General features: G+C 41.6%; 1 protein-coding gene across 1 annotated transcript; it reads left to right on the plus strand.

Annotated features, from left to right (window-relative positions):
- Window positions 1-721: 721 nt before the first annotated feature.
- On the plus strand, window positions 722-26154 carry LOC135512934 (E3 ubiquitin-protein ligase RNF138-like). Its single transcript, XM_064935470.1, has 8 exons — window positions 722-845; window positions 3447-3629; window positions 3848-4001; window positions 11804-11952; window positions 14839-14886; window positions 14976-15108; window positions 24985-25092; window positions 25434-26154. Exons 2-8 carry the CDS (start codon window positions 3466-3468, stop codon window positions 25524-25526), a joined length of 849 nt encoding a protein of 282 aa, XP_064791542.1. The 5' UTR covers window positions 722-845; window positions 3447-3465; the 3' UTR covers window positions 25527-26154.
- Window positions 26155-26390: the final 236 nt, after the last annotated feature.

Here is a 26390-nt window from a genome sequence, read left to right on the forward strand (position 1 = left end):
CATCCTTCCATCTACTGATCACACGATCAATAAAAAGAGTGAACTGAACACACAATCAATGGCGATATAGAGGGAATGAGTGAGGCCTGGCTGAGTTAGCCTCCACACTGCAAAACTGACCGCTTGCAATTAGAGAAGACGTTATTAATATACATGAGCTGGAATCTTAAATGGCCAGATATTGACTCCAAGGCTGGCAGATAACATAGTAGCTGTAAAATATTTTCTCTGAAAATGAGGGCACTGTTTTGATATTGAACTTTAAAGCAGCCCAAGCACACAGTGTAGCTTGGAGTCAATGCAGGGTGTTCAGCAGTCACTTCTCTATAGGTATTACCTAAATAACAATATCTATCAGATGCTGTGGGCTGAATGTCTAACAGTTAGCATTCCCTTACTGGTGAATAATAAATGGGAGTAAAACAAAATAAACATTGCCAGAAAATTTCAGTTTCACTTTCTGAACAGAGGAGCCTTTTTCTAAACTGTGATCATTCATAAAAGTCCCTCTAATTGTAAACACACACAATCATAATGGAGAGCATACAGTACATTAAAGAGATCCCTTTGAAGTTTTGAAATGACTTGAACATTTTCCAAAGATACGTTGCGCAGAAAATAACATTAAGGCGTTGTTCCAAGCCTTGTAGATCTGAATAAGTGTTCAAAGCCAATGAGTCTTGTGAGTGAATGATGTTTGAAGCTGTTAACATTTAGGTAATTTCCAACCTTCCTCATGTCGACAGTGAAAGTGAAAACTAACTTTTCAGGGGATTTGCCGTGTTTATACTTGTCAATTCATTTTCAATCATTAGTTGCGATTCACTAAGCAGATTGTACAGGTGGTAAGTGGAATTTTTTTATATAAATATGGATTTAATGTTGAGGGGAAAAGACAATGTACTGCTTAAAATAATGCTTGCTTGTTTCTGTGAATGCGAGAGAGATAAGAGAGCCTTAGACTGGCATCACCATTTTAAAAGGTCTTTGTTATCTAAAATGTTTAAAGGTATATGCATGTGTGGTTTAGATGAAGTGCACTAGTACATTGTCATGCATAGCAATCTAGCAGTTTAGGTCTTCCTGACCCATAATTGTTTGCTATCAAGTTGGTTGGGCAGGTTTAAGCCAGGTGTGGTAAGTTAGCAAATTAATGTGTTGTTCACCCATACTTTGTCTCCCTATATAGTAGTTCTATTTGATGTAGCTCTGTCTTTTAAAGTAAAATGTACATGACTAAATATGAACAGTTGACAATGTGCTCAGTAGCAGTTTGTAGTGTACAGGCAGTTGATTTAGGCTGTTCTGGTAGACTCTCTTTAGTCCCAGTAAGGGGAGAGTTGGGCTCTGCTTAGAACTGGAAAAGCGGTAATCTGTATTTATATTTTGCATTTAGGCCCAGTCTTAGCTACAGTAGGGACACTATTGAGTGGCTGAGCTTTACACTCGCTGTCATTTTAGAGTTTTTCATATCCTGAACGTTGCTGCTATGAACAACTGTTTTCTAGACAAGCCATGTATCCTGAAATACTGCTTCTGTAATAAATTCAAGGATGGTTTTGTACAATCATGGGTCCTCCTCATTCTCACCTGTCACCTCCCTTGGCTTCTCTGGGTCAGCTATTCTATAAAGAGAGAGTGAACATTTTGCGGTCACATTCTAATGCATTATTACTTCAATGCTTCATGACACTACCATTATAATGCCTGGCACGTTTTGTATAAATACAGTACCAGTCAAAAGTTTGGATACCTACTCATTCAAGGGTTTTTCTTTATTTCCTACATTGTAGAATAATAGTGAAGACATCAAAACTATGAAAAAACACATATGGAATCATGTAGTAACCAAAAGTGTTAGACAAATCCAAATATATTTTATATTCTTCAAAGTTGCCAGCCTTTGCCTCTCAACCAGCTTAACCTGGAATGCTTTTCCAACAGTCTTGAAGGAGTTCCCACATATGCTGAGCACCTGTTGGCTGCTTTTCCTTCATTCTGCACTCCAACTCATCCCAAACCATCTCAATTGGGTTAAGGTCGGGTGATTGTGGTGGCCGGGTCATCTGATGCAGCACTCCATCACTCATCTTCTTGGTCAAATAGCCCTTACACAGCCTGGAGGTGTGTTGGGTCATTGTCCTGTTGAAAAAACAAATGATAGTGGGACTAAGGGCAAACCAGATGTGATGGCGTATCATTGCAGAATGCTGTGGTAGCTGTGCTGGTTAAGTGTGCCTTGAATTCTAAATAAATCACTGACAGTGTAACCAGCAAAGCACCATCACACCTCCTCCTATATGCTTCATGGTGGGAACCACACATGCAGAGATCATCCGTTCACCTACTCTGTGTCTCACAAAGACATGGCGGTTGGAACCAAATATCTCAAATTTGGACTCATCAGACCAAAGGACAGATTTCCACAGGTCTAATGTCCATTGCTTGTGTTTCTTGGCCCAAGCAAGTCTCTTCTTATTGGTGTCCTTTAGTAGTGGTTTCTTTGCAGCAATTTGACCATGAAGGCCTGATATGCAGTCTCCTCTGAACAGTTGATGTTGAGATGTCTCAGCATTTATTTGGGCTGCAATTTCTGAGGCTGGTAACTCTAATGAACTTATCCTCTGCAGAGAGAACTCTGGGTCTTTCTTTCCTGTGGCTGTCCTCATGAGAGCCAGTTTCACCATAGTGCTTGATGGTTTTTGCAACTGCACTTGAAGAAACTTTCAAAGGTCTTGACATTTTCTGGATTGACTGACTTTCATGTCTTAAAATGAATGATGGACTGTTGTTGAACTTTTAACAATGCACTCCTGTTAATTGAAATGCATTCCAGATTACTACCTCATGAAGCTTGGTTGAGAGAATGCCAAGAGTGTGCAAAGCTGTCATCCAGGCAAAGGGTGGCTACTTTGAGGAATCTCAAATATAAAATATATTTTGATTTGTTCAACACTGTTTGGTTACTACCTGATTCCATATGTGTTATTTCATAGCTGTGATATCTTCACTATTATTCTACAATGTAGAAAATAGTAAATTAAAGAAGAACCCTGGAATGAGTAGGTGTGCAAACTTTTGAGTGGTATTGTAGGTCTGACTGTCAGAGAAAGCATAATGACTAGGTACAGTGGGCCCAAAAAAGTATTTAGTCAGCCACCAATTGTGCAAATTCTCCCACTTAAAAAGATGAGGCCTGTAATTTTTATCATAGGTACACTTCAACTATGACAGACAAAAAGAGAAGGAAAAAAATCCAGAAAATCACATTGTAGGATTTTTTTATGAATGTATTTGCAAATTATGGTGGAAAATAAGCATTTGGTCAATAACAAAAGTTTCTCAATGCCATCCTGGTTGAGGACTTCCAGTAAAGTCTAATAGCATTCTGGTTGGGGTCATCCAGTAAACAGGTGGTGGTTTCCTCTTCATTCTCCTCACTCCAGGTTGGCAGAGTTGGGATGAATGGGAAGTGTGTGTTCTTCATCACTGGAGCCTGTGGGAGCTATGAATAATATCTGGGATGCTGCAGAGGGATCGTTGGACAGCTGCTCAGAGGAGGACTATGACTGTCCCATATGTCAGGATGTCCTGAAAACCCCCATCAGGACCAGGAACTGCAGACATGTGTAAATATACAAAACCATAGTCAGGCCAAGGCATAGCCAGAGTCAAATAACCAAATATTTGAGATCAAATAATCCACAAAATGGCTGGCTCATCTAGCTCAGTACTTTAGTTGCCAGATGTCTGTGATATTACCACAAAAAAAAAACTCATTAGGATATCCTATAGCCTACAATAAAATGCAACCTTTATTAAACAATAACCATCTCTGTCCTCCCAGGTTCTGTAAAAACTGCTTCCGCCTGGCTCTGAGGGCCCAGGGGCCACACTGTCCCCTGTGCAGGGGCCCCGTATCGGAGACTGAAAAGAGAGCAATAGATGTCCAGCAGCAGATGAGGGAGAGGAAAGGACAGTGCAGGGCCTGTGGTACTACGGTAGCAGACACTATTTATTACACTTTGTTTATAATGAGCTTAAATGTTTACACTTAAATGTTTTACCTGTGTGGAGTACAGAACATATACTCAGTATTTTGCAGTGTTACCTAAATACTGAGGAGGGCGTTGTTTTTCATTTTCTTCCAATGTTTCCCCTCCATTTACAGTCAAGCTAGGGGAATCCCATAGCTAGTACATGTAGTTCTTCCCCAAACCAACACTACAATCAGGTCACTGATCAAAGGGACAACACACAGGAGGAAAACTCTGGAGTCTACACAGTATGATAAATACACTCCCAAGTGTGCTTATGATTTTCACCCCCTTAAGTCTTCCCACTATATATGAAGTATACTTTTCACCCATAGGAATACCTTGAGGGGTTGAAATGTTAATAAACACACTTGGGACTATATTATCAGTGTGTGTGTTCCTTTTTTGATGATGAACATTTACTTTAATATCTAACACCTGCTCAAAGCCTTTGGATGTGTGTACAAGGTTATATTCCCTGATTATAGACTAATTGGATTTATTTATTTTATTTAACTAGGCAAGTCAGTTAAGAACAATTTCTCATTTACAATGACGGCCCGGACGACGCTGGGCCAGTTGTGCGCCATACTATGGGACTCCCAATCAAGAGCGGATGTGATACAGCCTGGATTTGAACCAGAGACTGTAGTGACGCCTCTTGCACTGAGATGCAGTGCCTTAGACCGCTGCGTCCATGTGTGTTAACTATTTAACTGTACTTGATTGCTTAAAAGGCCGCTAAAATTGTAAATATTGGTTATTGGTATCTTTTTTGGGGGGGGCATGGAAAATATTGGATATCGGTATCTGCCAAAAAATGTAATCGGTGCATCACTAAACACAACGCTACATAAAGAGAGACTGAAGACAACAACATAGCATGGCAGCAACGCATGACAACACAGCATGGTAACATGACAACAAAATGGTAGTAACACAAAACATGGAACAAACATTATTAGGCACAGACAGCACAAAGGGCAAGAAGGTAGAGACTACAATACATCACGCAAAGCAGCCTCAACTATCAGTAAGAGTCATGATTGAGTCTTTGAATTAAGAAATTGAGAGACCTGTCCAGTTTGAGTGTTTGTTGCAGCCCGTTCCAGTTGCTAGCTGCAGCAATCTGAAAAGACGAGCGACCCAGGGATGTGTGCTTTGGGGACCTTTAACAAAATGTGACTGGCAGAATGGGTGTTGTATGTGGAGTATGAGGGCTGCAGTAGATATCTCAGATAGGGGGGAGTGAGACCTAAGAGGGTTTATAAATAAGCATCAACCAGTGGGTCTTGCAACAGGTGTACAGAGATCACCAGTTTACAGAGGAGTATAGAGTGCAGTGATGTGTCCTATAAGGAGCATTGGTGGCAAATCTGATGGCCGAATGGTAAAGAACATCTAGCCGATCGAGAGCACCCTTACCTGCCGATCTATAAATTATGTCTCTGTAATCTAGCATGGGTAGGAAGGTCATCTGAATCAGGGTTCATTGGGCAGCTGGGGTGAAAAAGGAGTGATTACTATAGAGAATACCAAGTCTAGATTTAATTTTAGCCTGCAGCTATGATATGTGCTGAGAGAAGGACAGTGTACTGTCTAGCCATAATCCCAAGTAATTGTATGAGGTGACTACCTCAAGCTCTAAACCCTCAGAGGTAGTAATCGCACCTGTGGGGAGAGGGACATTCTTCTTACCAAACCACATGACCTTTGTTTGGAGATGTTCAGAACAAGGTTAAGGGTAGAGAAAGATGGTTGGACACTAAGAAAGCTTTGTTGTAGAGCATTTAACACAAAATCCAGGGAGGGGCCAGCTGAGTATAAGACTTTTATCTGCATATAAATGGATGAGAGCGCATACTACTGCCGGAGTTATGTTTATGTAAATTGAGAAGAGCGTGGGGCCTAGGATCATGCCTTGGTGACAGGCAGTGTCTTAGACAGCAGATGTTCTGACTTTATACACTGCACTCTTTGAGAGAGGACCCCTCGAGACACCAATACTCCTTAACTGGCCCACGAGAATGGAATGGTCTACCATATCAAAAGCTTTGGCCAAGTCAATAAAAATAGCAGTACAACATTGCTTAGAATCAAGGGAAATGGTGACATCATTGAGGACCTTTAAGATTGCAGTGACACATCCATAACCTGAGCGAAAACCAAGTTTTTCCAACACTTTTGATAAACAGGGCAAAATAGAAATAGGGCTATAACAGCATATCTCGTGGAGGTAGATTACACAACTCTTACTTTTAGATTCATGTCATCTATCTATATTAACATTTTGGAGAGCCCTGGGATAAAGTCCTGTAAATTCAAGCCAGTAGCATATACAGTGCCTTGCGAAAGTATTCGGCCCCCTTGAACTTTGCGACCTTTTGCCACATTTCAGGCTTCAAACATAAAGATATAAAACTGTATTTTTTTGTGAAGAATCAACAACAAGTGGGACACAATCATGAAGTGGAACGACATTTATTGGATATTTCAAACTTTTTTAACAAATCAAAAACTGAAAAATTGGGCGTGCAAAATTATTCAGCCCTCTTAAGTTAATACTTTGTAGCGCCACCTTTTGCTGCGATTACAGCTGTAAGTCACTTGGGGTGTGTCTCTATCAGTTTTGCACATCGAGAGACTAAATTGTTTTCCCATTCCTCCTTGCAAAACAGCTCGAGCTCAGTGAGGTTGGATGGAGAGCATTTGTGAACAGCAGTTTTCAGTTTTTTCCACAGATTCTCGATTGGATTCAGGTCTGGACTTTGACTTGGCCATTCCAACACCTGGATATGTTTATTTTTGAACCATTCCATTGTAGATTTTGCTTTATGTTTTGGATCATTGTCTTGTTGGAAGACAAATCTCTGTCCCAGTCTCAGGTCTTTTGCAGACTCCATCAGGTTTTCTTCCAGAATGGTCCTGTATTTGGCTCCATCCATCTTCCCATCAATTTTAACCATCTTCCCTGTCCCTGCTGAAGAAAAGCAGGCCCAAACCATGATGCTGCCACCACCATGTTTGACAGTGGGGATGGTGTGGTCAGGGTGATGAGCTGTGTTGCTTTTACGCCAAACATAACGTTTTGCATTGTTGCCAAAAAATTCAATTTTGGTTTCATTTGACCAGAGCACCTTCTTCCACATGTTTGGTGTGTCTCCCAGGTGGCTTGTGGCAAACTTTAAACGACACTTTTTCTGGATATCTTTAAGAAATGGCTTTCTTCTTGCCACTCTTCCATAAAGGCCAGATTTGTGCAATATACGACTGATTGTTGTCCTATGGACAGAGTCTCCCACCTCAGCTGTAGATCTCTGCAGTTCATCCAGAGTGATCATGGGCCTCTTGGCTGCATCTCTGATCAGTCTTCTACCCGTATGAGCTGAAAGTTTAGAGGGACGGCCAGGTCTTGGTAGATTTGCAGTGGTCTGATACTCCTTCCATTTCAATATTATCGCTTGCACAGTGCTCCTTGGGATGTTTAAAGCTTGGGAAATCTTTTTGTATCCAAATCCGGCTTTAAACTTCTTCACAACAGTATCTCGGACCTGCCTGGTGTGTTCCTTGTTCTTCATGATGCTCTCTGCGCTTTTAACGGACCTCTGAGACTATCACAGTGCAGGTGCATTTATACGGAGACTTGATTACACACAGGTGGATTGTATTTATCATCATTAGTCATTTAGGTCAACATTGGATCATTCAGAGATCCTCACTGAACTTCTGGAGAGAGTTTGCTGCACTGAAAGTAAAGGGGCTGAATAATTTTGCACGCCCAATTTTTCAGTTTTTGATTTGTTAAAAAAGTTTGAAATATCCAATAAATGTCGTTCCACTTCATGATTGTGTCCCACTTGTTGTTGATTCTTCACAAAAAAATACAGTTTTATATCTTTATGTTTGAAGCCTGAAATGTGGCAAAAGGTCGCAAAGTTCAAGGGGGCCGAATACTTTCGCAAGGCACTGTATGTGTAGCATAGCTCTGTCATTGAATCTGTTCCCGTGTTGCTGTTCTGTGTTGCCATGTTCGCGGTTATCCAGCCAAATTGGGCCACTTTGAAAATTATGTTGCGTGTGAAAATGTATTGGGCTATTTCTAAAGTACACTGCGGCCACCATGGCGTTTCTCTTTAAAAATATATATATTTCACTATGACCTGCTGCTGACTGTCAGGGAGTGAGGCAGGCTGTTGCTGAGTGAGTGGTTGGGAGGACTGGAGAAGTGTGTGTTGAGAGAGCACTATAGATATTGGCTGAGTCAGGGAGCGTGAGAAGAGCAGCAAGTGGGCACGTTGTGACAACTTTTTTTTACCAGTTGTAGGTAGGCTATTTAGATTGTCATTATGGAGACACAGATTTCCAAACCTTTTTCCATAAGACATTAATACGCTAGAACTGATGCACATCAAGAAATAATGCAGACAAAGTACTGGAAAATGACTTTTGGGCACACTAGAGAGCATTACATAAATCCGCTCAGAGGTGGTTTAAACTGCATTCTAATGTTGACTGCTTAAAGACAACGGTACCAAGCGAAGTGTTTTATGCATACTCCGTTCTTGGGTCTCTGGGGCTGCCAGAGTAGACATTTGAAATATAAGTTATGGAACTCCCTCACGTGGTTCTTTTTAATAGGGGAAAAGTCCTCAATGCAACTGACATTAGGCTAAATATGGAGAATTATACATTTGCCTCTGTTGGCCATCAAGTAGCCTATTCATGTATATGCCATTGCAGTATACCATTTGATACAATACAATAATGTTGAAATTATGATGTCACTGGAGACATTGCAAATCAATTCATGCCACTTGTGTAGCCTACCTGGAGCTGGCAAACCAATTGAATAAATAGCTTAACTTCAGTTTATTGCTGTTGTAGCCTTGTGTAATTAGGAACGCATTAGATTGACGGTAACAGTAGTCAGATTAGGCTGCAGGTAAAAATAAAAAATAAACACTGGCTGTCGTTGACAAGCATATCCAGTTCATAAACATATTATCAATATTTAATTCAGTAATTGAAATGACAAGATCCACAGTAACCTATTCCAGCAGACTTAGTGCGAAATCGCCTTGCTAATCATGTTGACTAAATTAAACTAAGCAAACTGCTAAATCGTTCAGTTTACATCTTGCCAACATCTTTGAGGCCCCTGTATATTATATTGAATTAGATGTAGGCCTATCAGGGGCCATCATCTGCCATTATCTAAGCAAACTTTGGCAATTTTTATTAGAATCATAAACCCAGAATTTAATCTGTAGCCTATGTCTATTGAAATGACAAGTCAATCTCGCAAATAGGCCATTTATAACAATTTGTAGTCTTAACATCTGGCACATAACAGCAGAATTGCAAGAAAATATTCTGACATAAGTTTTTTTTTATGTTCATCCAAGTGTTTTTTAGATCCTTTGTCATCACTCAAACACTCCTGTCGGATTTATCTATAGTTATGCACATGCACAAAGGGGATTTATTTTTAAACCTGGTTCGAGCCCTGAATGCTGATTGGCTGAAAGCTGTGGTATATTAGAACATATACCAGGGGTATGACAAAACGTGACTTTTTACTGTTCTAATTATATTGGTAACCATTTTATAATAGCAATAAGGCACCCCTGGGGTTTTTGGAATATGGCCAATATACCACGGCTTAGGTCTGTATCCAGGCACTCTGCGTTGTCACGCTTAAGAACAGACCTTTTTTTATTTGATTTTTATTTAACCTTTATTTAACTAGGCAAGTCAGTTAACCTTTTTCTTTAAACTTTCTCACCCCGGACATTTTATATGGACAAATTACAGACTCCTCTTTTAATCTGCGTATTTCTCCAAGACTCAGTTATCCTGAGTCTGCACAAATCAATGGAGACACTCAAGATTATCTCTTGACACATAGTCATGGCCTCTCAAATAGTCATGGCCTCTATAAACCTTCAAGCTGCGTACTGGACCCTATTCCAACTAAACTACTAAAAGAGCTATTTCCTGTGCTTGACCCTCCTATGTTGAAAATAATAAACGGCTCCCTATCCTCAGGATGTGTACCAAACTCCCTAAAAGTGACAGTAATAAAGCCAAACCATGACCCAGACAATGTAAAAAAAACTGTGCCTATATCAAATCTCCCATTCCTCAGATTTTATTTTGAAAAATCTGTTACGCAGCAACTCACTGCCTTCCTGAAGACAAATAATGTACACGAAATGCTTCAGTCTGGTTTTAGGTCCCATCATTGCATTGAGACTGTACTCGTGAAGGTGGTAAATTACCTTTTAATGGCGGCAGACCAAGGCTTTCCATCTGTCTTTGTGCTCCTAGACAACGTCTTGCCTGGTTTAGATCTTATCTGTTGGAAAGATACAGTATCAGTTAGTCTCTGTGGATGGTTTGTCCTTTTGAGTTTCAGTGTTCCTCAAGGTTCCGTTTTAGGATCACTATTGTTTTCAATATATATTCTACCTCTTGGCGATGTCATTCGGACACACAATGTCAACTTTCACTGCTATGTGGACAACACACAGCTGTACATTTCATTTAAATATGGTGAAGCCCAAAAATTCCCTACCTTGGAAGCTTGTGTTTCAGACAAAGAAGTGGATGGCGACAAAACAGAGATGTTAGTTCTAGGTCCCACGAAACAATTTTGACAATCTTTATGGTTGTACAGTTATCTCAAATAAAACTGAAGGACCTCAGGGTTGCTCTGGACCCTGCTCTCTATTTTGACGAACATATCAAGAATATTTCAAGGACAGATTTTTGTCAAAAAATGCAGAAAAGCTAATCAATGCTTTTGTCACTGTTAAATTAGACTACTGCAATGCTCTACTCTCCGGCTACCTGGATAAAGTACTAAATAAATTTCAGTTAGTGCTAACCACAGCTGCTAGAATTTTGACTAGAACCCAAAAGATGTGATCATATTACCCCAGTGCTCACCTCTCTCTACACTGGTTTCCTGTTAAGGCTAAGGCTAGGGCTGCTAACCTAAGAAATAATTACATGGGCTTCTTCCTACCTATCTATCTGATTTGGTCCTGCCGTACATACCTATACGTACACTACGGACACAAGACACAATTCTCCTTATTGTCCCTAGAATTTCTAAGCAAACCGCTGGAGGCTTTCTCCTATAGAGCTCAATTTTGATGGAATGGTGTGCCTACCCATGTGAGAGACACAGACTTGGTGTCAACCTTTAAGTCTTTACTAAAGACTCATCTCTTCAGTATGTCCTATGGTTAAATGTGTGGGGTGTGAAGGTGAACGACAAGGCACTGGTTTCACTGGCTCTCTCTAGGAACCAGTTGTACCCTCTTCAACCACTGTGGTTATTATTTGACCCTGCTGGTCATTATGAACATCTTGAATAACAATCTGGCCTTAATTGCCATGAACTCTTATAATCTCCACCCGGCACAGCCAGAAGAGGACTGGCCATCCCTCATAGCCTGGTTCCTCTCTAGATGTCTCTCTAGGTTCCTGCCTTTCCCAGAGAGTTTTTCCTAGCCACCATGCTTCTACATCTGCATTGCTTGCTGTTTGTGGTTTTAGGCTGGGTTTCTGTATAGCACTTTGACATCTGCTGATGTAAAAAGGGCTTTATAAATACATTTGATTAATTTATCAACACCACCGGTGGATTAGATAACTTTGTCAATTTAGCTAATTATGGTTGCTAATTGGTTGAAAACAAAAATGTTACTTCCACATCACCCATTTTATGTATAGACCTATGTGATTTCACTTTTCAGAAGTTTCTCAGCAAGATGAGAGTTCACTACAAAAGCTGCAGGAAGTACCTTGATGAGTATGGCACCCCTCTTGACGCACCACCCCCACCAGTCACTCCAACGACTCAGGAAGTCAGCCGTGTATCTGTGGATACGATCCACATGACTGGGCAAGTATACAGAAACTGAATCCACCGAATCATAGGTGACCAACCGTCTTGATTTGGTCTTATGTAGCAACATTTGAAATAGTTTTGGTATATATATATATATATCACACACTGCATTTAAGAAACAATGGGAAAGTAATTCTGCTTTGAAAGTTGATAGACTTGTAACCTCACTTGAGAAAATGGCCTTTGAATGTTTTGGTACCTACTAGAGAGCTCTTCTTTGTCTACACCCGTTCGGCATTGTTCACACCCTCAAACTTTAGCCCCACTCATCTTTTTAAGGGTTGATCCAACAGCAGTCAAGCACCCAAGCTAACTTGCTGACTATTTCCAGACACAAATGAGAGAACAGCTCACTGACCATTGCTTGCCCTATCAGAGATGGTTAGGCTGTTTTTATATTATCCAGACCGTTGCTGCTGGCAACAATTTACGTATATTCAACGGGTGTTGAGCATTTGTAAATTTGACAGTTATCCTGCGCTCTGTTTCACTCAGACGAAAGTGCTCTGAAATTGGAGTAGATAGCCAGAGCGAATTTACCAGCTACGTCTATCAACAGTTGTCGCAGTGACATTCTATTGAAGGGTGTGTTCGTAAATTCAATCCGGAGTGCCAGAGTACGCTTTGGGTGTTCATAAATTCAGAGTATTTCGCACTCGGAGCGCAAATTGGACGCTCTGGCAGATGAGTAGGGTTGATCCAAGCATTCTGACCACAATGGCAGTCAAGCACCCAAGCTAACTGGCAAACATTGGCTTGCTAGCTTCTTCCAGACACAAATGGGAGAACACCCGACTCTGACCATTTTACTCACCCTAGCAGAGCTGGTTAGGCTGTTTTTATGTTATCCAGAGCGTTAGTTACTGTAACTGTGCTGCTTGCAACAATTTAATCACGCTTTTTCCCCGATGTTTACTGACACCGGCCATATTCAACTGGTGTTGAGCGTTCGTAAAATAATCAATTATTCTGTACACTTGCACACTCAGACGAGAGTTCACCTGAAATCAGAGTAGCTGGCCAGACTGAATTTACGAACACACTGGTTACGTGCGTAGTGATGTATTTTGTTAAGACATGTAGCTAGCTAGGTAAACAATGAACCATAATCCCAACTCATGACGCTACTACCCTGCATGAATCTGCAGGTAGCTAACTAACCAGGTTCAATGTTAGATAGCTAACATTAGGCTATAACTAGCAAAGCAAATGGCTCTGAGATACAAATAATAAGATCATACACATAACGTTAGCTAGTGAGCCAGCCAGCTAACGTTTTAACTTGAAATGAAACCACTTTACATCAAAATTAGAAAAGTGTAATATCTGAAAATATAGCTAGCTAGACTATCTTACCCATGTGCATCATGGATCGACATGTCTACCTATCACAGATGCCATGGTTGCCCTTAGTTTGAAGATGTAATCCAGAGACCGGTGTCTTCTCCATCTCCATAGCTATCATACTCGAATTCAAATGATTTCAAAACTCAGTCCTCCAGAAAGTGGAGACCAACACTTATGCAGTTTTACTACACGAAGCATTTAAAAAAAGCCACGTTAGACAGGAATACCTACACATACTGACTGGCTCAAATAGACAGAAGCGTGCTATATGGCAGACCAACCCAAACTCATGGCTACGGGAAGGTTGCTGACTTTCTGTGGCTAAACCAACTGGGCTCTTCATTTAACAATTGTATTTGTATTTTTAGATGGCATACAAGTTTGTTATTAAGGCACATGAGTTCACATGTTCCAGAAGGCATTTGTCAAAAAACACATTTTGATTTAAAAAAAAAAGTTTACATTCAAACAGCTTTCATGTGAAGTAGTTACCTGCGACATACACCTAGTTTCCTGAAACGAGTCACAAGGATTAGTACTACTAGTAGTACTTTTAATAATGCTGTAGTAGCAGAAGTAGCCTACTAGAACTGTAAATACTAGTATTAGTACTGTAGTGTGGTACTACTAATAGTAGCAGAAGGAGTAGTAGTGCTTCTGGTTAGTACCTGACTATGGTGGAAGTGTTCTAGAGTCCATAGTGCTGTCACTATCCAGAACTTTTCATGGTCAGTGAAGGTGAATACATGGCCAGAGCTGAGACCAAATCAGTTCTCCATCATTAGGCATTACTTAAGATCCAAGCTTTTAAGTAAAATAAGGTAGCATCCTAGGAATATCAATAACCAGTCACATTGGACCGTAGCATCAGCAAGAGGACAAAAACGTTCTCATCTTAATGTCCTCTTGTAACGGCATTCCTCCTCCTCCTCTTCTGAAGAGGAGAAGCAAGAAGGATCGGAGGACCAAGATGCAGCGTGGATAGTGTTCATGACGATTTATTAAAAACAAACTGAACACTGAAATACAAAACAATAAACGATGTGATGAAAACCAAAACCGTACCGTGTGGCGACAAACACTCATACAGAAACAAACACCCACCAACCAACAGTGAAACCCAAGCTACCTAAGTATGATTCTCAATCAGATACAAAAAAACTAAACAGACTGCCCACCCCAACTCACGCCCTGACCATACTAAATAAAGACAAAGTAAATAAAGGTCTGAACGTGACACCTCTTTGATGATATATTGGCTATAGTGTATACATTTGTGAATAACTTGTGTGTTAAATAGGCACATATACTATATGTCACAGCCTATAAGCCACAGACTTCATTCTGATTTACAGTTATGGATGCATGACTTTAAATCAGCTCTCTTCCTCTTTCATTAGAGGTCATGGAGATTAATAAAACATTTGTTTGAGAGTTTCTTCTGATAGTTGAGATGAGATATTTTGATCATTGATCAAATAATTATACTCTCAAAGTGGTGTATATTTGACTATTCATTATGTTTTCATCTAGTATTCTACCAGGACAGCCCACACAAACACAGATATCTGAATTGGTTAGGTATGTATGATCTTACTGTCAAAATGGATCCATGTTGTGAAATTATTGTATTTTTGTGCATGTGTTAACAATAGTGACTTGTTTCTCAGGCCCAGAGTGTTGACGTTGGGCTTCCTGGGAGGAAGGGTGTATTCCTGCCCATACTGCCCCCTGCAGGGGCTCACAGACATGAGACTGGTCCAGCACTGTGTCGGCAGCCACACAGGAGAGAATGCTCCAGCTGTGAGTGAGCCTATTCTAACTTTCACCTAACTTTCAAACATGAACCTCAATAGCAAGAGCTGCAACATGTCTTGAATAGTAATTAATGCTAGATATTATATCTATACTGAACAAAAATATAAATGCAACATGTAAATTGTTAGTCTCATGTTTCATGAGCTGAAATAAAAGATCCCAGACATTTTTCATACTCACAAAAAGCGTATTTCTCTCAAATTCTGTGCACAAATTTGTTTACATCCCTGTTAGTGAGTATTTCTCCTTTGCCAAGATAATCCATCTACCTGACAGGTGTGGCATAACAATAAGTTGACTAAACAGCCGGATCGATACACAGGTGCACCTTGTGCTGGGAACAATAAAAGGCCACTCTAAAATGTGCAGTTTTGTCACAACATAATGTCACAGATGTCTCAAGTTGAGGGAGTGTGCAATTGGCATGCTGAGTGCAGGAATGTCCACCATAGCTGCTGCTAGAGAATTGAATGCTAATTTCTCTACTATGAGCCTTATCCAACATAATTTGAAAATTTGGCAGTATGTCCAACCGGCTTCACAACTGCAGACCATGTGTAACCACACCAGCTCAGGACCTGCACTTAGGCTTCTGCACCTGTAGGATCGTCTTAGACCAGACAGCTGAAGAAACTGTTTGCACAACCAAATAATTTCTGCACAAACTGTCAGGGAATCTCATCTGCATGGTCGTTGCCCCACCAGGGTCTTGACCTGACTGCCCTTCGGGGTAGTGACTGACTTCAGTGGGCAAATGCTCACTTTTAATGTCCACTGGTATACTGGAGAAGTATGCCCTTTACAGATGAATCCCTGTTTCAACTGTACCGAGGAGATGGCAGACAGCGTGTATGTCGTCGTGTGGGCAAGCGGAATGCTGATGTCAACGTTGTGAACAGAGAGCCCCATGGTGGCGGTGGGGTTATGGTATGGGCAGGCATAAGCTATGAATAACGAACACGATCACATTTTATCAATGGCAATTTGAATGCACAGAGATACCATGACGAGCTCCTTAGGACCATTGTCATGCCATACATCCACCGCTATCACCTCATGTTTCATCATGATAATGCATGGTCCCATGTCGCAAGGATCTGTACACATTTCCTCGAAGCTGAAAATGTCCCAGTTCTTCCATGGCCTGCATACTCACCAGACATGTCACCCATTGAGCATGTTTCAGTTCCTACGACAGCGTGTTTCAGTTCCTGACAATATCCAGCAACTTCTCACAGCCATTAAAGAGAAGTGGGACCACATTCCACAGGCCACAATCAACAGCCTGATCAACTCTATGCGAAGGAGATGTGTTGCACTGCATAAAGGCAAATGGTGGCCACACCAGATACTGACTGGTTTTCTGATCCACGCCTTACCTTTTTCTTTTAAGGTACCTGTTCTCTCAATTCTCTCATGATTGTAGACCAAGGTGAACCCAATTGACGCCTACAAGAGGAAGTTGACCTCCACAGCATATCTGTATTCCCAGTCATGTGAAATCCATATTTTAGGGCCTGTTAGTTTTTTACTCTGTCAGAGAACTAGTTAAAGCTCAAACCAAGTTTATTCACCAAATGGGTCAAACAGCTGAAAAGACAGACATGTTTCCACCAGCCCAAGTATTTATACCCTCCTTTAGGCGAAGTCTCCTCCTTGTACCTCTAAACGCTTACATCTTTGTTGCTAGACAGGAAGTTAAGTGATGTGTGTAATAAAACTGTTCCTTCTCCGTTCATCTAACCTGACCTGACCCCGGCCCACCTTCGCTGTTGCGCCTTCTTCCTCTTTGTCTGTGTGGGTGGACAATTTCAGTTTGTCAGTGGTGTACGCCAAGGAACTTAAACTTCCCACCTTCTCCACTGCTGTCCTGTCAATGTGTAATCACGAGCATTCTTACATACAGTGGCTTGCGAATGTATTCACCCCCTGGCATTTTTCCTATTTTGTTGCCTTACATCCTGGAATGAAAATATATATTTTTTTTATTTTTTTTATTGTGAAACAAGACAAAAAAAACAACTTGAGCGTGCATAACTATTCACCCCCCCCCCCCCCCCCAAAAAAAAGTCAATACTGTCATGACGTTGGCCTGGTGGTAGGTTTATGACAGTCATAAATACCTCTTTCCCCCTTTTTCCTCTCTACCCTACTGATGTTACATTTGCAAACCTCTTTGGTTAACATAGAGAGTCTGGGAACATCAGAAGGTGGGGGGAAATGAACTATATTCTGGTAATCCGACCAATTGAACATATGCGGTGGTACTTAATGAATATAATGTCAGTTCGGCTGTCATCTGAGACATTCTCATCAATGATAAGATGACAAACTCTACAGGTGAAAGTCTACACAGAGTTATCGGATTCCCATGGAATTGTTGTTCAATTTAAATGTCTGAATATGAAATTATTAGTGATGGGATGAAATGTGATTTTAAGCTTCTAAAATGTGAGATTTGGGTTTTCATAAGGTTAGGGCTCTGCTCAATCAGTGGCCCGCCCCTGTGAAGGCACATGGGCTATAAAACCTTTCAAACGCGCCTCCTCACCCTTCATATATAAAGCCTTGATGACAATGTAACCTCCTGTTCCGAGGATGTGAGGACGATGGTCCGATGTCAGAATGGTTCAGATAATAACTACAGAACGAAGCCAACATCAGCGTGAGCTTTGGTTGCGAATGGTATGAACTTTGAACTCTTATTCACTACAGAAGTGATACCTCCTAGCCGTTGAGTTAGCAACAGCCGCTGCAAATGAGGGTTAAGACGGAACAGACAGAGTATCCCGTCTACCACACAATGACATAACTACAACGTATCCAATTTACCAGCAGAGACATTCTTCAAAGGACTCTGTTGGGCAACACGGACTTCCATCTACCACCAACCTACTGAAGCGCAGCTCAGAGTAAATATTTATTGCATTTTCCTTTTCCAAATGCGCGGTAATCTAGAATGCATAAGAGACTGTATTTACGATAGCACAGCTTCGCCCTTTGTTCCTCAGTCTTCTCGCTCTTTCACTCTAACCCAGCCACTTTTCTTTTGTGTAACCAGCTGTCATCTGTTCCGCCCGCTAGGGACCTTTTCCTTTGACGTAATTTGCAATCAAGTCATGATTTAAATATGTGTATGTGTAATTAGTTAGGTATTTAGTAAATAAATAATTAAACCCAATTTTGTATTGCTGATTCAACTTGTTAGCCAGGGTTTGTGCAGATAACCAAGAATTTACAACTTTCAGATGAGACTGAATTAAGATGACGATTAATATTGACTGCTATTGATGTAAAATATTACTAGGTCTTTAAGAGTTTATTAGAAAGATAACAGCTCTATAAATATTATTTCGTGGTGCCCGACTCTCTAGTTAATTACATTTACATGATTAGCTCAGTCAGGTAATATTAATTACGGAGAAATTATTTTATAGAATAGCATGTCATATCACTTAATCCGGCATAGCCAAAGACACGACAATACTTTGTAGAGCAACCTTTTGCAGCAATTACAGCAGCAAGACTCTTGGGGTATGTCTCTATCAGCTTGGCACATCAAGCCACTTGGATTTTTGCCCATTCTTCAAGGCAAAACTGCTCCAGCTCCTTCAAGTTGGATGGGTTCTGCTGGTCTACAGCAATCTTTAAGTCATACCACAGATTCTCAATTGGATTGGGGTCTGGGCTTCGACTAGACCATTCCAAGTGATTTTTTTCCCCTTCAACCACCAACCAAGTGTTTCTTTAGCAGTATGCTTAGGGTCTCAGTCTCAAATCTCTGGGAGACTGAAACAGATTTCCCTCAATTTCCCTGTAGTCAGCGCCATCCACCATTCCTTCAATTCTGACCAGTTTCCCAGTCAGTTTTCTGCTCACTCTTCTGTAAAGCCCAGCTCTGTGGAGTGTACGGCTTAAAGTGGTCCTATGGACAGATACTCCAATCTCCGCTGTGGAGCTTTGCAGCTCCTTCAGGGTTATCTTTGGTCTCTTTGTTGCCTCTCTGATTAATGCCCTCCTTGCCTGGTCTGTGAGTTTTGGTGGGCGACCCTCTCTTGGCAGGTTTGTTGTGGTGCCATAATCGTTAAAACATTTTATAATGGATTTAATGGTGCTCTGTGGGATGTTCAAAGTTTCTGATTTTTTTTTAAACCCAACCCTGATCTGTACTTCTCCAGAACTTTGTTTCTGACCTTTTTGGAGAGCTCCTTGGTCTTGATGGTGCCGCTTGCTTGGTGGTGCCCCTTGCTTAGTGGTGTTTCAGACTTTGAGGCCTTTCAGAACAGGTGTGTATATATACTGAGATCATGTGACACCTAGATTGAACACAGGTGGAATTCACTTAACTAATTATGTGACTTCTGAAGGTAATTGGTTGCACCAGATCTTACTTAGTGGCTTCATAGCAAAGGGGGTGATACATATGCACGCACCACTTTAACTTTTTTTTTTTTTTTTTTCATTTCACCAATTTGGTCTATTTTGTGTATGGGGAAAAAGCAAAAACTCCAAAGGGGATGAATAATTTTGCAAGGCACTGTAGGCATTCCTCTTGTGCAGATGGGATAGGGCAGTGTGATGGCGATTGCATCGTCTGTGGACCTATTGGGGCAGTTAGCAAATTGAAGTGGGTATAGGGTGACAGGTAAGGATATGATCCTTGACTAGTTTCACGGATCCCTCTGGAACTTTCAATACGCACACCTGTTCCCTATTCCCACTGATTAGTACCTGTATAAGTGTGCCTTTTGGTTTCCATCGGGCTGTCCATTATTGTTACAATGTCCGTTGCTGCGTTTGAGTACCTGTGCTGTGTATTTTGGCTTTCGTGCCATTGTGGATTGCGCAGATGATTACGGGTCTCGTCCCGTGTGTTAATCAATGTGCGCGTGTGTTATTTATTCGAGGTACCCCTTGCTCTTTTGTTTTGGATTCCTACCCTGTGTGTTATGTGTTTGTTTGGTCTTCGTCCCCATGCCTTTTACATGGCCTTAATTTGGGCTTAATAAAAAACTTTAGGCGCAGGAATGTCCTTAGCAAGGGCGCTTCCTGTTTTAGTTTCTGCCTATAGGAAGGGAGGAGCAAAATGGAGTCTTGGTCAGATTTAACAAAAGGAGGGCAGGGGAGGGCCTTGTATGCATCCCGGAAATTATAAGAATAAAAATAAGAATGGTCCAGTGTTTTTCCAGCACCAGTGCTACAGTCAATATGCTGAAAGAATTTAGGTAGCCTTTTCCTCAATTTGCTTTGTTAAAATCCCCAGCTACAATAAATGCAGCCTCAAGATAAATGGTTTTCAGTTTGCATAAAGTCCAGTGAAGTTCCTTGAGGGATGTTGTGGTATCAGCTTGAGGGGGGATATACACGGCTGTGACAATAACCGAAGAGAATTCTCTTGGGAGATAATACATTCGGCATATGATTGCCAGGAATTCTAAGTCAGCTGAACAAAAGGACTTGAGTTCTTGTATGTTCTTACAATTACATAATGAGTCATTAACCATGAAGCATACACTCCCTGCCCTTCTTCTTCCCAGAGAGATATTTATTCCTGTCAGCGCGAAGCACTGAGAATGTAGGTGGCTGTACAGACTGACAGTATATCCCGAGAGAGCCATGTTTCCGTGAAACAGATTATTTTACAATCCCTGATGTCTCTCTGGAAAGCAGCCCTTGCCCCGATCTCATCAACTTTGTTATCTAGGTACTGGACATTAGCGAGTAATATAAGCGGTGGGTGGTGTGTGCACATCCTAAGTCTGACTAGAAGACCGCTTCGACTCCCTCTTCTCCGGCGATGTTGTTTTGGGTCGGCCTCTGGAATCAGTTCAAATGCCCTAGGTGGTGCAGACAAAGGATCCACTTCGGGAAAGTTGTATCCATGGTTGTAGTGTTGGTAAGTTGATGCCGCTCTGATATCCTATAATTCTTCCTGTCTGTGTGTAATAACACATAAGATTGGGTTGAGGTCAGCTAATCACTCTCCTTCTTGGTCAAATAGCCCATACACAGCTTGGAGGTGTTTTGGGTCATTGTCCTGTTGAAAAACAAATGATAGTCCCACTAAGCGCAAACCAAATGGGATAGCATAGCGCTGCAGAATGCTGTGGTAGCCATGCTGGTTAAGTGTAACTTGAATTCTAAATAAATCACTGACAGTGTCACCAGCAAAGCACCCCCACAGCATCACACCTCCTCTTCCATGCTTCATGGTGGGAACCACACATGCAGAGAACATCCGTTCACCTACTCTACGTCTCACAAAGACACGGTGGTTCGAACCAAAAATCTCAAATTTGGTCTCATCAGACCAAAAGACAGATTTCCACTGGTCTTAATGTTCATTGCTTGTGTTTCTCGGCCCAAGCATGTCTCTTCTTATTATTGGTGTCCTTTAGTAGTGATTTCTTTGCATCAGTTCGACCATGAAGGCCTGAACAGTTGATGTTGAGATGTGTCTGTTACTTGAACTCTGAAGCACTTATTTTGGCTGCAAGTTGAGGTGCAGTTAAATGTTGATTTCTGAGGCTGGTAACTCTAATGAACTTATCCTCTGCAGTAGTAGTAGATGTAACTCTGGATCTTCCTTTCCTGTGGTGGTCCTTATGAGACCCAGTTTCATCATAGCGCTTGATGATTTTTGCGACTGCGTTTAATCTTGCGACTAGCAAACCCATATCCGGGAGCATAATCATAGCCTCAAGCGCATTACCATTACCTATACATGAAAATCACAAATGAAATGAAATAAATATTCAAACACATGCTTAGCCTTTTGTTAACAACACTGTCATCTCAGATTTTCAAAATATGCGTTACAGCCAACGCTAGACAAGCATTTGTGTAAGTTTATCATGGCATAATGCTATGCTAGGCTCTGCTGGCAGCAGGCAACATTTTCACGAAAATAAGAAAAGCAACCAAATTAAATCATTTACCTTTGAAGAACTTCAGATGCTTTCACTCTGGAGACTCCCAGTTAGATAGCAAATGTTCCTTTTTTCCAAAAATAATATTTCTGTAGGCGAAAAAGCTTCCGTTTGTTCATCATGCTTGGCTGAGAAATCGACTTAAACTATAACGGCAAACTGTTTTCAAAATTTGAAATATCAACAGAAACACGGCAAACGTTGTTTAGGAACCATCCTCAAAGGTGTTTTTAACATATGTATTCAATAATTTATCCGTCGAGGCAATTGGTTTCTCATAAGAAAAGATTGGAAAAATGGCTACCTCAGTATTTTACGCAATATTTTCTCCGGGAGACACCATGTGACCACTCGCTATATATGGTCCCTTACAGCCATTCTCCAATGGAAATGCCTAAAAAGACGTTACAATGCTGTAGACACCTTGGGGAATGCGTGGAAAACGTAAGCTCATTCGTAGCTCATTCACAACCATATAAGGAGTCATTGGCATGAGGCGGTTTCAAAAAATGCAGCACTTCCTGATTGGATTTTTATCTGGGTTTCAGTTCTGTGGCACTCACAGACAATATCTTTGCAGTTTTGTAAACGTCAGAGTGTTTTCTTTCCAAAGCTGTCAATTATATGCATAGTCGAGCATCTTTGAGACAAAATATCTTGTTTAAAACGGGAACGTTTTCATCCAAAAATTTAAATAGCGCCCCCTATATCCAAGAGGTTAAAAGAAACTTTAAATTTTCCACATCGACTGAACTTCATGTCTTAAATGAATTATCAACTGTCGTTTCTCTTTGCTTATTTGAGCTGTTCTTGCCATAATATGGAGAAATACGGCTATTTTCTGTATAACACCCCTTCCTTGTCACAACACAGATGATTGGCTCACATGCATTGAAAAGGGAAGAGATTCCACAAATTAACTTTTTTTTAGTCATACCTGTTAATTTAAATGCATTTCAGGTGACTACCTCAAAGCTGGTTGAGAGAATACTCATATAAAATACACTGCTCAAAAAAACTAAGGGAACACTAAAATAACACATCCTAGATCTGAATGAATGAAATATTCTTATTAAATACGTTTTTCTTTACATAGTTGAATGTGCTGACAACAAAATCACACAAAAAATGATCAATAGAAATCAAATTTATCAACCCATGGAGGTCTGGATTTGGAGTCACACTCAAAATTAAAGTGGAAAACCACACTACAGGCTGATCCAACTTTGATGTAATGTCCTTAAAACAAGTCAAAATGAGGCTCAGTAGTGTGTGTGGCCTCCACGTGCCTGTATGACCTCGCTACATCGCCTGGGCATGCTCCTGGTGAGGTGGCGGATGGTCTCCTGAGGGATCTCCTCCCAGACCTGGACTAAAGCATCCGCCAACTCCTGGACAGTCTGTGGTGCAACGTGGCGTTGGTGGATGGAGCGAGACATGATGTCCCAGATGTGCTCAATTGGATTCAGGTCTGGGGAACGGGCGGGCCAGTCCATAGCATCAATGCCTTCCTCTTGCAGGAACTGCTGACACATTCCAGCCACATGAGGTCTAGCATTGTCTTGCATTAGGAGGAACCCATTGCCAACCGCACCAGCATATGGTCTCACAAGGGGTCTGAGGATCTCATCTCGGTACCTAATGGCAGTCAGGCTACCTCTGGCGAGCACATGGAGGGCTGGGCGGCACACCATGACTGACCCACTGCCAAACCGGTCATGCTGGAGGATGTTTCAGGCAGTAGAACGTTCTCCACAGCATCTCCAGACTGTCACATGTGCTCAGTGTGAACCTGCTTTCATCTGTGAAGAGCACAGGGCGCCAGTGGCGAATTTGCTAATCTTGGTGTTCTCTGGCAAATGCCAAACGTCCTACACGGTGTTGGGCTGTAAGCACAACCCCCACCTGTGGACGTCGGGCCCTCATTCCACCCTCATGAAGTCTGTCTGAACATGAAGTCTGTTTCTGACCATTTGAGCAGACACATGCACATTTGTGGTCTGCTGGAGGTCATTTTGCAGGGCTCTGCCAGTGCTCCTCCTGCTCCTCCTTGCACAAAGGCAGAGGTAGCGGTCCTGCTGCTGGGTTGTTGGCCTCCTCCACGTCTCCTGATGTACTGGCCTGTCTCCTGGTAGCGCCTCCATGCTCTGGACACTACGCTGACCGACACAGCAAACCTTCTTGCCACAGCTCGCATTGATGTGCCATACTGGATGACCTGAGCGACTTGTGTGGGTTGTAGACTCGGTCTCATGCTACCACTAGAGTGAAAGCACCGCCAGCATTCAAAGTGACCAAAACATCAGCCAGGAAGCATAGGCACTGAGAAGTGGTCTGTGGTCCCCACCTGCAGAACCACTCCTTTATTGGGGATGTCTTGCTAAATGCCTATAATTTCCACCTGTTGTCTATTCCATTTGCACAACAGCATGTGAAATTTGTCAATCAGTGTTGCTTCCTAAGTGGACAGTTTGATTTCACAGAAGTGTGATTGACTTGGAGTTACATTGTGTTGTTTAAGTGTTCCCTAGCAAGTGTTCCCTAGCAAGTATTTCAAACTAGAACCCAACAGGCCTCATTATGTATTTAAACTTTTATTCAACTAGGCAAGTCACCCTCCCCTAACCCGGGTGGCGCAGGGCCAAATGTGCTCCGCCCTATGGGACTCCTGATGATGGCCAGCTGTGATACAGGCTGGGATCGCACCAGGATCTGTAGTGACATCTCGAGCACTGAGATGCAGTGCCTTAGACTGCTGCGCCACTCGGGAGTCAATTGACTGATTTCCTTATATGAACTATACAGTAACTCGTGAAAATCTGAAATTGTCTGATGTTGCGTTTTATATTTTTGTTCAGTGTAAAAATAATTGGGATGTGCATTAGGATGTGCTGTTTGTTCTGTTTGGGAAGTCACCCCCTCTCTCCTCTAGGTGTGTCCCATCTGTGCTGCCACTGTTTGGGGCAATGCTAGTTACTGCAGCCGAAACCTCATCGGTCACCTGGCTATCAGGCATTATTTCAGCTGTGACACCTACATGGTGAGTGTCTCATAATCTCTCTGAAGTTATGCCAAGGAGTTCCATAGAAAAAAAATGTTTTACGATTTCCAAGAAATTATTCCTAGAAATACTTCAGAGGAAAACATTGTCCTGTTCTTGACAGCATTGTAAATCAATGCATTTTAAATTGCAACAGGCTGACTTTGCATTATTCTAACATACAGTACATACCATCATGTCTACTCTAGATGGTAGCCTAGAACACAATAGCTAATTTCCTTTCTAATTGTTGTGTCGTGTATTTTGTACATACCATAAACAAAGATGGTTCATGTTTGTTGATGTCCTACTTTTTACGGAATCCTCCTGTATGTTCCCAGAATATAGGGGAGGACGATTACACCCAACTCTGCCTTGCCATTCAGCAGTCACTGCGACAAGGCACCGGCATCAGAGTGACAACAAGACCCTAAGAGAGCTACACATTATGTTCCAACACAATACATACCTCTTCAACCGTTCCTTGCCACATCAATGATGTCTATGATGTTACTTATTGTGTGTGTATCCTGTTTCTTTTCTCTCCTTCTCCCCTCACAGGTGGCAATCATCATCATTCCCCAATCAGAAGACACACCTCCTCCTGTTTCCATTACCCAATCACATCCCCTTTCCCTTGGTTTAAAAACCCATTCAGTTGTTTCCTCTGTCTCTCTGTGTGTCTCTCTCTGGGTCTCTCTCTCTGGGTCTCTCTCTCTGGATTGAGCTCTCTTTTGTTTTTGCAACTACATGTCACTTTGTCCCCACCTGTGAGTTTTGTTATGGTGTTTGACTGTTTGTTTGATGGTGAGAAAAGGGGGTACCAAGACAAGTTGCCTTTGGGCCTACATTACCCGTAGGAATACTTTGTCTAAATACCCTAGTTCAAACTGGGCGGACCACCCGCTGTATTTTTGGTTAGTTAGTTAGCTGTATTGAAGTAGGCTAGTCTAGCTTAGGGGTGTTTTGGATATTTCTTTCTTTCTTTGGGTCCAGCTCAGCCCCTTTTCCTGCCCCCCTTTGCTGTGTGTTTAAAAATAAACCCTGAGTGTTTGACGGTAATTTAGTTGTCTGTGGTTTTTCGTTCTCACTGTTACTTTGTCACTATTATACTTTGCATGAGTTATGTTACGGGTCTCGTTACACCACCCCCCCCTCCCCAGACTGCCGGGCCAAAGGGATTCGTAACAGTGTCGTATGTTCCTGGAAAGCAATTGCATATCCCTTCTGCGAGTTATTTCTCTGTATTCCATTTTCATTCCACTTTCACACAATGTGTCCATTACAGTAGGTCTCGT

The sequence above is a fragment of the Oncorhynchus masou genome, chromosome 3 (assembly GCF_036934945.1).
Source record: "Oncorhynchus masou masou isolate Uvic2021 chromosome 3, UVic_Omas_1.1, whole genome shotgun sequence".
Taxonomy (NCBI): domain Eukaryota; kingdom Metazoa; phylum Chordata; class Actinopteri; order Salmoniformes; family Salmonidae; genus Oncorhynchus; species Oncorhynchus masou.

Coding starts and splice junctions, on each gene's coding strand:
- LOC135512934 (XM_064935470.1), top strand. CDS start 3,466: ATGGGAAGTGTGTGTTCTTCATCACTGGAGCCTGTGGGAGCTATGAAT. Junction 11,953..14,838: donor GATACGATCCACATGACTGG/GCAAGTATACAG, acceptor GTTTTCATCTAG/TATTCTACCAGGACAGCCCA. Junction 25,093..25,433: donor TCAGCTGTGACACCTACATG/GTGAGTGTCTCA, acceptor GTATGTTCCCAG/AATATAGGGGAGGACGATTA.